Raw genomic sequence first — 14,585 nt, 5'->3', positions numbered from 1 at the left:
TCGCCATGACAAAGTGGCACTATCTTTGTTTGTAAACTGAGACTTCTTTCTTGTCAAATTTCAGGGTTTCCTCTGTTTAAGAAAATTTCATGTAAACTCACATCATGTGTCACATTTCACGAATGCTGGCATGAATACTTAAAATATCTTCCGAGGTTGATAGCAAATGTTTAAAACAAGTGGTTATAACCTATACTGCCCCCACTCGCAAAACAGTCCCATATGATTAGGAAACCCAGCAAAGATGGGACTGTTATGCGAGTGGCGGCAGTATAGTCCGGTTGAACTATCAGATCAAAAATGCAAGAAGCGTAAATTAGCCATTAAAGTTTCTAAACTAACTTGTTCAAACGTAATTATATTCACCGGATTGCTAGAAACGTAGAATATCCTAGTTATAACAATAATGGTGGCGTTTATATGAGGTTTGTTTATTAATTATATGTTCAAAACTTAGTGTTGAAATGTCTGCGCAGAATTAGGACCACCATTTAATTCCTAATTCTGCGCACCTAAGAAGAACAAGAAGATTAGGAAAATAAGAAGAAAACTCAATTGATTTTTTGCCGATTCTGATTCCTCGAAGATAGCAGTACAGGATGTACATGGAAAAGCAGATATAATCTTCATTATTTATGTCACAAAATGCTTCAGTTGATGAGGCAACTTTTTAGCAGCTTCGCTAACGGACAAAGGTTTCAGGCAATTTCTAGTACGTCCAACACCATTTTGTTTTTTTTTTTTACAAAATAATGGTCGTTAGTTTGAAACATTTTTCTTCACAAACTATTTCATTACTATTGAAACAGTATTCAAAAAATATACTTGAAGCTAATATTGAACTAGCGTCCATCATTTTGTATTATATTCGCGAAAGTGCGCCGAATTAGGGACTGCGCAGAATTAGGGCCGGTCACGGTAGATAGCTTCCGAGAATCTTGTACAGGTACTCGGGTATCCCCAGACTTAGAAGTGCCCAGATGGTGCTATTGAACGCATTTCTTACGTCCAAGTTCAATACTGTGCAGCAATTCCCTTCTTCTTACGCTGGAAATATATCTCAGCACTTCTAGTAACCGACTAAATATCGTCTACGGTCGAGTTCCTCTTCCGGAAGTCGAACGGGATTGGTTGAGAATGATCCTCTTGAGCGCCTTACCTACCGTATCGAGCCATCATATTTATCTATATCCCGACGGGTCACCGGATAGTTTCCCCGCTTTTGGGAATAGGATCGGCATTTCTGCATAACAGATCTGAACACCCCCTGAAGCCTCTGCAATGCCTACTATCTCCGCAAGTTCCTTATTGGTAACTCTCCTCTCATCGCCAGCCCCAGTCCCCAACAAACCTTTGAAATGAGGCTTATGATTCGTATCAAGATTCGGGAAGAGCCCCTTGATGATCCGTTTCAGCATCTCTGAATATTGCTCAGTGGTAGCTATTACATCTCGTGCCATCGCGACCCTGTAGGCATCACCCCACGGGATTGTAGTGGCACTCTGAAGAGGACCTTGATACAGCCGTTTTTGCTTACCCTTAATGGCCTTAAGCGCCGATAAGCAGCATTAAAAAGCCATCCGTAGTTCAACCCGATCCTCATCAGTATGCCGCTGGTGTTGATCTCCAATTCTTAGGGTAGACGTCCTCAGGCATAGTGACATCGTATTTACGCGAAAGTTTGGTCACCGCTTAGATCAAGTAAGTTTTGCTCACGACGCAGCGCCCCCTACCCTAAATACCTCGTCGTTTAATTCATTACGAGTCGATACGGTAGACTAGACTAGACAGTCGCCAGGTGGTCGCTGCGTGTAGGCAACATCTGTCCTTCATTTCGAACTACTTGTTATGCCACGACTGCGACTATTGTCAATAGCAGAATTTTACTCCGTTGGTTTGTGAAACGGCTTGCGAATAGGAAGCAAGCAGCTGCGGTTTTGCTAAAGTGCCGATAGTGGCGCTTTTCTGATAAATGCGGTAAACGTGATAACAGTGTAAACAAGCAGAGAAGCTTGCGCTACGGAATCATAGACGGCGCTCGTGTTCCATGTGTTTTTCACATATACAGCGGCGCCGCCTGGCACCTATCCACTCGAAACATCATGCGCAACACGGGTGCAAAATGCCAGTCAGAAAAAAAGAAGTAAACAACTTGAAATTTGTATGGTGATGTAATCAATTCTCTGTTACTGCAATGAATCCAGAAGAAACGCGTAAGGATAATGATTTTGTTTCTAATTTGCAACTTTTTGCCCCAAGGCACAAATCGCTGCGATGCGAAACAAGTGCAAGCCAGCGATTTGTCCATACAAGAAAAATGATTTTACTTTTAATGTGGTGGCGCCATCTCTGAAAAAATCAAGCTTTGATTCCTTACTATTCCACGGTCAAAGCATTGAAGACACCAGCTATTACCACCGACCTTTGTCCTGTCATACAGTCCAGAATCTGTGTGAACTGCTCGATCGACCACCGTAAAGGCGCACTGATTATTTTCTCATTGTTCATATCGCCGCCATTTTGGATTCATCCACGACCGTTGTTCTTCATTGCCGCTACCGGTGGGTACTGGATATGGATTCGCTATGATATCGATATCCGTCCCCCAATCAGTGACTGCCTGAGTACAGGTTTTGCTGCGTTACATGTACTGTCGCTTTTCAGCTGAGGCTCTCTTGAAGCTCGGGCCGGGCACCTAGAACCCCACGTCGGATGCTTGCTGTTTGCGGTTTTGCAACAAAAAAAAAAACAAGCACTTGAAAGGGTTTGTTTGTACAGCCTTGCCTTTTGTTCACCTCCATATCGTCAATTAAGCATGCTTCTGCTAAAACCTTTACAGTTCCACGACTTGTGTCCTGGTTCAAGACACCTGAAGCAAACCTCCAGTGGCTCGTGTACTCGTGTACTGACCAGATCACCTTGTTCTTTTCTACTTTAACTGACTTATTAGCGTCCGCAACAGGTCGCTGAACCAAGGTCACCTGTGCCTCTGCCGGGCCTTTCCGTAGCGAAACGGCTGCAGTTGCCACCTGTGTCTCGCACTGTTACACACTTAATTCAGATTGCCGGGATATCAGCATTTTTTCAAACTTTTGCCGAGATTCGCACAGCCGAGCAATCAGCAAACAATCATTTTGCCGGGATCTCGGCAATTTTGACAGTTCATTGCTGATAGTTGGCAATCGTTTTGCTGAGAATCAGATAACAATCGTCACTTTTTGCTGAGATACCAGATAAAGATTTTGCTGAGCAGACGGCTGTGCGCGATTTTGCCGAGCCCGCGAATCTGTTTTGAGTGTGTACGTTTGCAAATTGTTGTGAACATTTTGTCAGTTTATGTTGTATGTTATACTGTGGTTTGTATATCTGTCCCTGAACTTTAATATGTATTTGAAGCGCTCTAGTTATTTCGGGTAGCTATCATGTACAAGACAAGCAAACCGTCCACTAGCACGGACACCAAAATGTAGACGGTTTTGTACTGTAGCCCGAATCAGAATGCCCTCTTAGGGTTAGAGATTCCTAGACCAAACACAAGCTATGTAAACAACTAATGCGGTTCCCCAAAACTAACATAGTTTATAAGTCAAAAACATTAAATTGTAACAAGTTTTAATTGAATTCGGCTCCGTTATGCCTGTAGCGCATGAGCCTAAAATAAATGATTAAGTAAAAAAAAAACTAATGCTGTGAACAAAAGACAATCCGTCAGAAAAATAGGATCACAAGAAGTATAGAATTAGCATTGAAGTTAAAATACACGTTAATACAAAAAAAAAGGATCACAGGATTGACTGATGGACCAATAACTTTAATAAAACCTCGTCATCCTGGGATTAGCCTACGTTTTCTATAACTGGGCACAATTTTTGTTATGTGTTGCATTGTTGTGTTGTGTGCATTTGTTCTATTTAATTTTTCGTATCGAAGTGTCCAAACGTGGGTCCCGATACGGAAAATATAATGATCATTTGTAGGTTTCCAAAAAGACCCTGGCCAAGTTCGCAGGGGTTGACGGTATTAAAGTGAAGGAGTTTCATTTTGATTATTGTAATGTAGTGTTCTTTAGTGAAACATATCACCTTTTTAACACTTTAATGCGCCTCCAACGGTTCATCACGAACCGGCTGCTACAGATGGAGTATGGCTGATCATATGCATCAGACATGCTCGATATACAGGAGGAACCGCCGGGGCTCAGTAGAGTCTATTCCCAAGCAATAGTTCCAAGTCAGTTGGATTTGAGAAGGTTTTGATGATCGTTACAAATCCTGATAAAAGTATTATAGGATTTGTGACAGGTTTTGGAACCTTTTACAGCCAGCTGACTTCAAAATGTTGTTTGGGCTCTATTTCCCACGTTTCTCGGTTGATTTTGATTAATAATTTATTAATGTCATAGTCGCTTTTTCGGATTTTTACAATGTTAGTTGGTCATATTTTCTTTAAATAAAGCAATTAAAATCAACCAAAAAATTAAGAGTGGGAAGGAGATTTGCAGCACTTAATTGTGCTGATAGATTCGAAGCTAACGTGCGAACACTTAAACGCATTGTTGACGTCAATGCGTTCGACGTGACATTTTGGACAAAAACTGACTGCTTTATATTAACTGAACAACGTTACTTGTGTATGACTAGGTTGACATTTCTTGGCTACGCTTGAGAAAATGACATGGTTCATCTAGGTAGGACCGATAGGACAATTGAACGAATTTGAATATTTTTAATAGTATTTGTAGCGGGATGAAAGTTGACATGAAATCTTTATTATTTTAAAATTTTATTGCAATCAACTGACCAACTTGGCGTATTTTTGATTATCTCTTAGATGTTCAGAAGTTCAGTTACATGTTTCTGTGGATTTTGGACCGATGACAATTTAAGGACACAAGAGATGAACACAAGTAGAAAACGATTAGCGAAATCAAGAAAACAATTTGACACAGGATCGACTATATTTTAACATACAGGGTTCGATTGATTCGATGAAAAAAAAAAAAACAACATACGACAACTGACTTAACTAGGAGAAAAATTATTTAACCATACCACAAAATCAAACAAGGAGACAAACACAAAGCGTGTGACCATAACACTACATAGGCAAATCCTGACTGACTGACCAATTGAAAACTTTCCAATCTTCTACCGTATCTTTCTGAGTCAGTTGCAACAGTGTCTTAATGGATATCATTTTCCGCGTACGGCTGGCAAACTGCTTCTGAAAGATTACGTACTCTTTTCTATCTTCGGGTCTAGTGTAGAGGTTTCAACTCTATTCAGAGTGCAGCTAGAAACCTAGTAAAAAAAAAAAAAATTTCTGATTAAATTATAAGTACCTAAATAGTCGATAAATTATTCAGTAACAAAACTTAAAAGAACAGCCTATAAATTTAAGAAGGAAACATTACTGAACAAAACATCAAACTAAATTGCCATTAAATACTACACCAACACAACTTGAAAGAATAGCCTATAAACAAAAGAAGGAAAAATTTCCTATAGAAATGTCAGTGGCTGAAATACATATGATTACTTTAAAAGCACCATAATGTTTCTCTCAATGAGCAAGAACATGAACCATTCGACCTTTTGTCCCATTCGACCTTTTGTCCCATTCGACCTTTTGTCCCATTCGACCTTTTGTCCCATTCGACCTTTTGTCCATTCGACCTTTTGTCCATTCGACCTTTTGTCCATTCGACCTTTTGTCCATTCGACCTTTTGTCCATTCGACCTTTTGTCCATTCGACCTTTTGTCCATTCGACCTTTTGTCCATTCGACCTTTTGTCCATTCGACCTTTTGTCCTTCGACCATTTGTCCTTCGACCTTCTGTCCTAAAGCCGATGAATACATAATAGTTGACAAGCAATCTTTATTATTTTAAAATTTTATTGCAATCAACTGACCAACTTGGCGTATTTTTGTTTATCTTTTAGATGGTATTATGACACCAACAGAAAAATATCAGAAGTTCAGTAACATGTTTCTGTGGGTTATGCACCGATGGCAATTTAAGGACACAAGAGATGAACACAGAGAAGGAGAAAACGATTAGCGAAATCAAGAAAACAATTTGACACAGGATCGACTACATTTTAACGCACGGGGTTCGATTGATTCGATGAAAAAAAAAACAAACATACGACAACTGACTTAACGAGGAGAAAAACATATTGAACCATACCACACAATCAAACAAGAAGACAAACACAAACCGTGTGACCATAGCACTACATAGGCCAATCCTGACTGACTGACTGATTGAAAACTTTCCAGTCTTCTACCGAACCTTTTTGAGGCAGTTTGCAACAGTGTCTTAATGGATATCATTTTCCGCGTACGGCTGGCAAACTGCTTCTGAAAGATTACGTACTCTTTTCTATCTTCGGGTCTAGTGTAGAGGTTTCAACTCTAGTCAGAGTGCAGCTAGAAACCTAGCAAAAAAAAAAAAAAAAAAAGCAAAAAAAAAAATGTAGGTTTCTAAAAAGTTTATTACTAGCTCTTTCGTGTCCTTGATCTCGTCCAAATTTTTGACCTTTATAGTTGCTTCCGCGGTGAGAGTCCTCACCTCTACACCCTCACCAAGGACGTCTTCCGCCAAAAGTTTGTAGGCAGTGCCCGTGCGGGTTTTACCGCGTTTGAGCCCGTGGATTATTTTGCCTGTACGAGTACGTCGAATACTGTGAACGTCGGTTCCAAGATCCACGAGCTTCATGACCTGTGAGTGCTTAGACTCGCCCGTCTTGATGGTAGGAGCTTAACCCTTTTTGCGCCGTTCCACTAGGATTCAGATGACGTCCTAATAACTCGCCTTTACCTTTACCTCGCCCACCCTTCCCAGGTCTCTGGGACGCCTGGCCGGGATGCGACTTGCTAGCATTGCTTCACAACCTCCTGGCCTTTCGAGCACTGCCTGGTATAGCTTCTAACCTGACGGCTGCCTCGTACGTTTCTGCCATTGTTTGGCAAAAGCATTTACTTCTGGCATACATTTTGGGCTACCCGCGAATGAGTAGGTCACAGTCTGGGTAGACCTTGGCATCTTCAGCTTCGCGAGCTCTGATGTTGCCGCAGTTGCCATGAGTTATCATGGTCCAACTTGGCCGGCATCGTTGACTTACGAAGTCTCAACCAGGCCTGTCTGAGATCCTTGTTGATGTGCAACTTCGAGGACGCAAAGTCTATGATAGAGTTAGTTCCACCCATGATCTCTCCCTACTCACTAGCCTAGCGTGGCATAATGCCGTTCGGCACAATACGAAAAACAGCTTTCTTGGTTATAATGTACATCCTTGTTATGCCAAATGAGAATAGAGCCCTTACCGTCTATCGTTCACCTCGCCTCTGGCCTGTTGAGACTTCCTTTTTTATACCTGTACATTTGGGCTAGCGGCACGAAGCCTTTGCGAGATGCCTTTGAGCTTCTGGGATAATTTCCCTGTTTCTTGAGGACAACAGTGTAAATTTTTTACTGGAAGTTTCCGCCGAATGCTGTTACTCACCAAGAAGCCGGTTGGGTGCGACACGTTTTGTGTTGTTCGTCAGTTGGCTTCGATGCAAAAGAGGCCCGTCGTCTGTCGAGGCCGGTAGGCTCAAACCTTCGTGTCGCTGGCGAGCGTTCACGGATGTGTGTCGCGATGTTGGATGATGCGCGAATGCGGCCGTCTTGCATCTCCGCGCATGGGGTGCTCAAGTGGTATGCCACGACAGCAGTTTCAGTTCTTCCCTTTCTTCCAGGCGGTAGGACTCCTGATGTAGGAGGGTATGTTGCTTACTATTCTGATAGTGTCGTTTCACGTTCTGCTACAGCATGATCAACCGTTCGTTCAGTGTTTTTCTCTATAAGCTTTCTGCACACCTTGTTTGCCAGTTGGAGGATGCTGAACGTCTTCACTAGACAGAAATATCTTGCCTTTTTCCGACAGAAATGTTCTCTCGCCGTTTGCAAGGAGAGCAGCGGTGTTGAACATTTCTGTAACGTCTAGCAAAATGGCAAGACATTTCTGTCTGTAATGGAGACGTCGGGTTAGGTAGCTGGTACTCTTATTTGAGAAGAGCGTAAATTGTGATCTGCTCATCAGTAATACCAGAGTGTGGGCTGTGCACGAAGATGAAACTAAAGTTGATGAATCGGACCTTGATACTCAATTTATTTATTCTTCTGCCGATTGCACCTCTGCTGATCGCCCATAACGATGAATAATTTTCCGATTGAAATACTTTTCCTGCAATGTCCTTTGCCCAAATGTCGGTTCTCCGAATGATCCGTTTCCTCGCAAAGGGAATACATTGTGGCAATATAAATTACATTCTCTTTTCGAAGTGACCACTTACTACCGTGACAGCAACCAATTCCAATCATTTTTTCGGTTCCTAATTCCGTTTACACCATGCAAAACAAATGGGGTGAACGGAATTAGGTACCAAAAAAAAAAAGATTGGTATTGGGTGATGTCACGGTATAAAAAGTTCGTTATCCGAAAGATTACTGTAGAGTAGATATTGAGAGGGATACCGAGAAAAGGATCAACAGAGCATATGGCATTAGCAGCGGGTGATGCGCTACCGGATAAACAAACCAAACGAAACAAACGATCAGGATGAAATGCAACTTCAGTCTTGTAAAATATTTCACGCGAGAAGGTTGCATGATTTGTATCCGTCCTCGTTGGTAAAGAGCCAATTGTGCTCATTCTACGAATGGAGTGACCTGACAAAAGTCGGAGTCGTATATCGAGCTGAGGATTCGGGACTCGAATGTGATGGCTCTCCATTTGATTTACATGGCGAGTCACTTCATTCGAGTCGAGATTTCTCACCTCGATGTTCGACTCCGACATTTGTCACGTCACTTCAATCGCAGAATGAGCACGAATGCAGCCATTGACATAGATTATTCCGAGTGACAACAGTGTCCGTCCGTACACTACAATTAGAATTAAGTAGTATTGTATTTGTTATAATATCGTATTAGGTAGTTGTTTATTTTAAGGAAATGCAATTTAAAGAAGTGCCTAGGTAGCGTTTGAAGTTTTCCTAGTACTATTTTTCAAATGATTGTATGTATATGCTACTGCTATTTATCATTAACTCTCCTTTCTCTTCCAGGTGTTACATTTGTAAGAATAACTTTCCCCCGCAGTCGATGGAGTGGCTGTCAACGAGTGCCGAACATATGAATTCGCATGCAATGCATTTTCCCTGCCTCAAAGGCAACAGCGATCAGGGTCCGGGCCGGGTGCTGGCGTGTAAGGCCTGCGTACAAAACCTCACCGTGCAGTGGGAGACGATGGATGCCGAACGGGTGCCGCTCGAGCACCGCAAGTACATCATTCCTTCGCCGACACCAAACTCGATATCGCCCGGCGGCGGTGGCGTCGTCGTCGGGCAGCATCGACCACCGATAGCGCTGGCCACGCCGCCTACCACACCGGCGGGCTCGAACGCACCCAGTACCTCCGTGTACTGTTTCGTCTGTGGCCTACATTCAGAGTTAAACTTTGCTAGGTTAATATATGCCAATAAAGAGGTATGTATGCGGGGGTGGGATCTCGAAGAAAGGGACTTCTACTAATTTCTTATTCTCTCATTTTAGGGTTCTAGACCTTATTTTCCTTTTCTGTTAAAACACAAGTCACCTCCCAATGCGGAACAGTTACGAAGTGATAGTTCTGCGTTGGTTTGTACATTTTGTTATCACTCGCTGTTGAATCAATGGCGGAAGTAAGTATGACTTAGCTGTTTTTGTTAGATTTTAAGTGGTGAAGGATAGTTTTGAGTTCAAGAACATTCCATTTGTATTGATAATAAAGTACCCTATAACGAATCAACCTTAAGTCATTTACACACTCTATATTATATTATATTGTTGAACAATCCAGCTGATAACTGAAATTTTGGCAAGGTATTTCTAAATCATATACGGGTGCTTCCGATGAAGTTGAAAGATCGGTAGTTGCACGTAACAAGTTTCCAATCGCAAGTCATGTTTCGTTATTGTCGTTCGCATTACTCTGTTGTTGATTTGCCATCGCAATTCTCTTTACGGCTGGCTTAAAAGGCCCTTTACTTTCTGGTGCCCATACTGCCTATGACCGCATAACTGTCCCATATGAATAGGAAAGAATAGGGCATCATAGACACTAGACAGCGTAAGGCACAGCCCCTGGCACTTAGACATCGATCAGACGCCCCTAACATGGAGAACATGCGCTGTTGTGAGCCACTTCTCTGTTCAGCATAAGCCAGCACCTCATCTAATGAGGTTTTCCGAGCTTTTTATTAACGATCCTCAGCACTCACAGAATACCCGTACTTCTACCGCTTCGGCTGTGTGGGCCCTGGGTGTCAAAGGGTGCCATCGACTCTATTCTACTCGATTCATGGCTATTTGTCTCTAGTTCCGCACGCTCCGAAGGGTCCGCAGATCGTCCTCCACTTGATCGACCCACCTAGCTCGCTGCGCACCACGTCTTCTAGTACTGGTCGGATGACTCTCGATAACCATTTTAGTCGGGTTGCTATCCGACATCCTGATGACGGGACCCGCCCACCGTAGCCTCCCGATTTTCGCGGTGTGGACGATGGTTGGTTCTCTCAGCAACTGATGTAGCTCGTGGTTCATTCGCCTTCTCCAAGTTCCGTTTTCTATCTGTACTCCGCCGTAGATAGTAAGTACGCAGCACCTTCCGTTCGAAAACTCCATGGGCGCGTTCGCGCGTTAGTCTTCTGCACGTAGAGTCCATACTTCGTGCCCATAGAGGACTACCGGTATAACCAGCGTTTTGTAGATAGATTTCGTGTGACGGCGAATTTTGGTCGATGGTAGAGTTCTGCGGAGTCCAAAGTAAGCTCGATTTCCTGACACAATGCGTCTTTGAATTTCTCTGCTAGTGTCGTTGTCGGTGCTCACCAGTGAACCCAAGTACACGAATTCTTCAACCGTCTCGATTTCATCACCGTCGATAGAAATTTGAGGTGGCGGGCGCGGGGATTCTTCCCTAAAGCCCTTTGCCATCATGTACTTTGTCTTCGACACATTGATGACTAATCCAATTCGCCAGGCTTAATTCTTAAGTCGGATGTAAGTTTCCGCCATTTTCTCAAATTTGCGAGCTTTAATATGATATTGATCAGCGAAACCAAACAGCTGAACGGACTTCGTGAAAATCGTTCGACTCGTGTTTATCCTCGCTCTCCTAATTACACCCTCTAAACCTAAAGCAATGTTAAAAAGCAAGCACGGAAGACCATCACCTTGACGTAATCCTCTGCGAAATTCGAAGGGATTCGAGAGTGTCCCTGATACTCGAACTACGCACATCAATCGATCCGTCGTCGCCTTGATCAATCGTATCAGTTTTTCCGGAAATCCGTATTCGTGCTTGATCTGTCATAGCTGGTCTCGATTGATTGTATCATACACCGATTTCAAATCGATGAACTGTAAGCTCGTTACTTACAATTTTCGAATAATCGAGACGTTTCTTAATATGACTCGTTCCGTAGAAGAATAAACGACCGGTTTACACGAGAGGATAACAAAGAATGGTTTTATTGTTCCTTTTTCACGTTCGCGTTCGAAGCAGTGTACACAATAATCTACACTTATCATATTTCCACAGAATAGGGGTGTTCAATACTTCCGTGTTGAATATTCGATCATGGGTTGATGGATGTATGGTGGTATTATTCAGTTATAAATTTTGTTTACAGTAATTGTAGTTGATAATACACCATCTGTCAATACCGGCACATTATTTAACCCTACTATCATTGAGCTATTGCTGCTCACGGGATTTAAAACCGATCCAGAAGGAACGTATTGCCTTTTCAGGAGACTTATCTCGCTACCAGTATCAAGCAACAAGTCCATTTCAATCTGATTCGCTACTCTAGCCTAGAACCTACCGTCATCATCGATATCAAACGCCGCCAATGGTTCCTCGTTCAATGCCTCCGTCAGATGTACTTTCCGCTGCCGCTGCATTTGACGTTGTTTTATCTTGCTGGGTCCGAGGATTGCGTGCTTGGTTCACCGACTGATTGCACTGCCCTTCTTCATGTCCAGCCCGCTGGCATTTAGAGCAGCGTACGACTCGCTGCGGTTGGGGGCAATCAACCGACAAATGCCCGATCCTGTTGCAGTTGAAACATTTTCTCTTCTGCTGTGTTTCTCCCCCGTTCATCTTGAGCCCGCTGTGCTGATCTGTTGACAATCATGGTCGTTTGACGTTTACGTTTCGTGTTGTTGTTGGCCTCACACAGACGAATGTGGTTGAGCAGTTCGAGGCTGTTGTTGTATCGGTTAGCACAGATTTGATCATAAATTGGATCCAAGGACAGACCTCGAACGATGTAGGTCACTCTAGCTATCTCGCTAATTTGTACGCGTGCCGCCATTGCTTCCACTCGAAACACAAAATGTTCGTAGCTTTCATCCTTTGACTTCACAAGATTCGCTAGCGCCTGATGCACCTCCGCTTTATTCTCATTGTCTGGGAAGACAACTTGAATTTTCTGCTGAAATTGGGCCCAATTCGCGACTCCGGTTTGCGCACTGCGGTACCACTCCCTGGCTGCTTCTTCCAGACGACAGGAAGATCCAACGATAAAGATACTTGATGTGATTAACGTTGGCACACCATGTTCTGACATATCTTCCACTGGGAAACGTCGGAATCAGCTTGCTGACTTCATCCGGATGTAAATGTCTTTCGCGTCGATCCTCCTGGTTCTTTGGAAATTCCGCATCGTTTCGGAGCTGCAGCAATCGTCTCATCAGTCTAATCAACTGCTCACCACGTGGGTTGGCTTGACCGCCCGAACAATCGCCGAACAGGTGGCGATTCCGATTCCGCCGAGCCAATTCGTCCTCCTCAAACCCATGGAATTCCTCTTCGTCCGACATTTTAACGTAATCACTCGTGGTTGCGGATTTATGCCACTTCTGATAAAATTGCAAGCTCGTTACTTACAATTTTCGAATAATCGAGTCGTTTCTCAATATGACTGGTTCCGTAGAAGAATAAACAACCGGTTTCCACGAGAGGATAACAAAGAATGGTTTTATTATTCCTTTTTCACGTTCGCGTTCGAAGCATAAGCAGTCTACACACTAATCTACACTCATCATATTTTCGCAGTATAGGGGTGTTCAATACTTCCGTGTTGAATATTCGATCATGGGTTGATGGATGTATGGTGGTATTATTCAGTTATAAATTTTCAAGATCAAGTGATGTGTGGGCACGTTGTATTCGCGGCATTTCTGCAGCACCTGGCGGATGGCAAACTTCTGGTCCGTTGTAGCGCGTTCACCCATGAATCCAGCCTAATATTTCCCCACGACGAACTCTCTTGCAGTCGGTGATAGACGGCGGTATAACTTTTGAGAGAATATCTTGTAGGCAATGATGCAAATGATCACCTCACTAGTGCTCATCACAACTCATCAACTGTATATTTATCGCACGCGATTGAACTGTGCACTGATCAGCGATGACCAGCAGCAAAGAGGTGGCAAAACGAACATGATGTAAATCACAAACGATTTTGCACACATCTGTCTGTGCCGTCACACGTTCGCCCGAACAGCCGAACCATACCGAATAGAGCTTGCTGACGTTTATCCACCTTTCTCTTTCAAACATGCAGGCGGAATAGGATTTGTTGTCATCAGGAAAGGTTTCCCGATGAAAACATATCCTATCCCGCCTGCATGCTTGAAAGAGAGAGGTGAATAAACGTCAGCAAGCTCTATAGGTTGGTTTGCGAAGCTACGGCACGAACGCTCGACACGCACACAGAAGCAACATTCGCAGGTACCGATACCATACTAATAAAGCTTCCAGCCAACGATGCTTCGCGATAAGCTGTCGAAAAGCATCGAAAGCGATGAAAAGAGATGCTTGGCTAGAACGCAACGGCTCAACGGCGAAAAGGAAGAGTCAACTATGCTGATAAGTGTTGAGTCCGTTCGTGTGCTACTCGTATGGGAGGTTGATTGAATAAAGCGAAGATGGGTGAAAACGTATTCGTTGTCGAAAGCAAATCGCATCATTTCGCGAATGTTTTCATCAAATAGCAAGCTTGCTTGTAGGCAGCGTTCAGTAGTGTGATCGCGCGATAGTTCAGCACGAGTAGTATGTACGTTTATCCAACGAGGCTTGCCGAGTTTTTTTATTATTAACAATCCTCAGTATTGTATGGTAGAATACCCGCATGCTTACCGCTTCGGCTGTATGGGTCCAGGGTGTCAAAGAGTGTCATCAATTAAGTTTTGCAGAGGATTCTGCCAAGGATTTTTCAATGTTTCTACTATGGATCTTACCAAGAATCTTTCGAAGATCGTAAAAGTAACCGGCCAAGCATTTCCGGAAAAATCCGTCAAGATCGTTGAAGCAATTAGTTAAAAATCCATTTTTCTACGATTATGTTTCAGCGCAAAAGCAACTGGGTGTTACATACTGGAAAAACTTTTAATTAGAAGGCACGAAATGTTGCTAATTGGCAAATTGAGAGATTATATTTATGAAAAAAATCGCGTTCTGGTGGGATTCGAACCCACGACTCCGTA

The 14,585-nt window shown here is 43.1% G+C and overlaps 1 protein-coding gene across 2 annotated transcripts in view; it reads left to right on the top strand.

Annotated features, from left to right (window-relative positions):
• Positions 1 to 14,585, top strand: part of LOC109421746 (uncharacterized) — a 200,347-nt gene that overhangs the window by 48,772 nt on the left and 136,990 nt on the right. For both annotated transcript variants that reach the window (XM_062860034.1, XM_062860033.1), the window contains exons 6-7: positions 9,116 to 9,536; positions 9,603 to 9,730. In XM_062860034.1, coding sequence (XP_062716018.1) covers positions 9,116 to 9,536; positions 9,603 to 9,730 — 549 coding nt within the window. The remainder of the gene's footprint in view (positions 1 to 9,115; positions 9,537 to 9,602; positions 9,731 to 14,585) is intronic.

This window comes from Aedes albopictus, chromosome 3, assembly GCF_035046485.1.
Source record: "Aedes albopictus strain Foshan chromosome 3, AalbF5, whole genome shotgun sequence".
NCBI lineage: Eukaryota > Metazoa > Arthropoda > Insecta > Diptera > Culicidae > Aedes > Aedes albopictus.
Note: the sequence above shows the minus strand (reverse complement) of the source record. Positions and strands in the feature narration are given on the sequence as shown.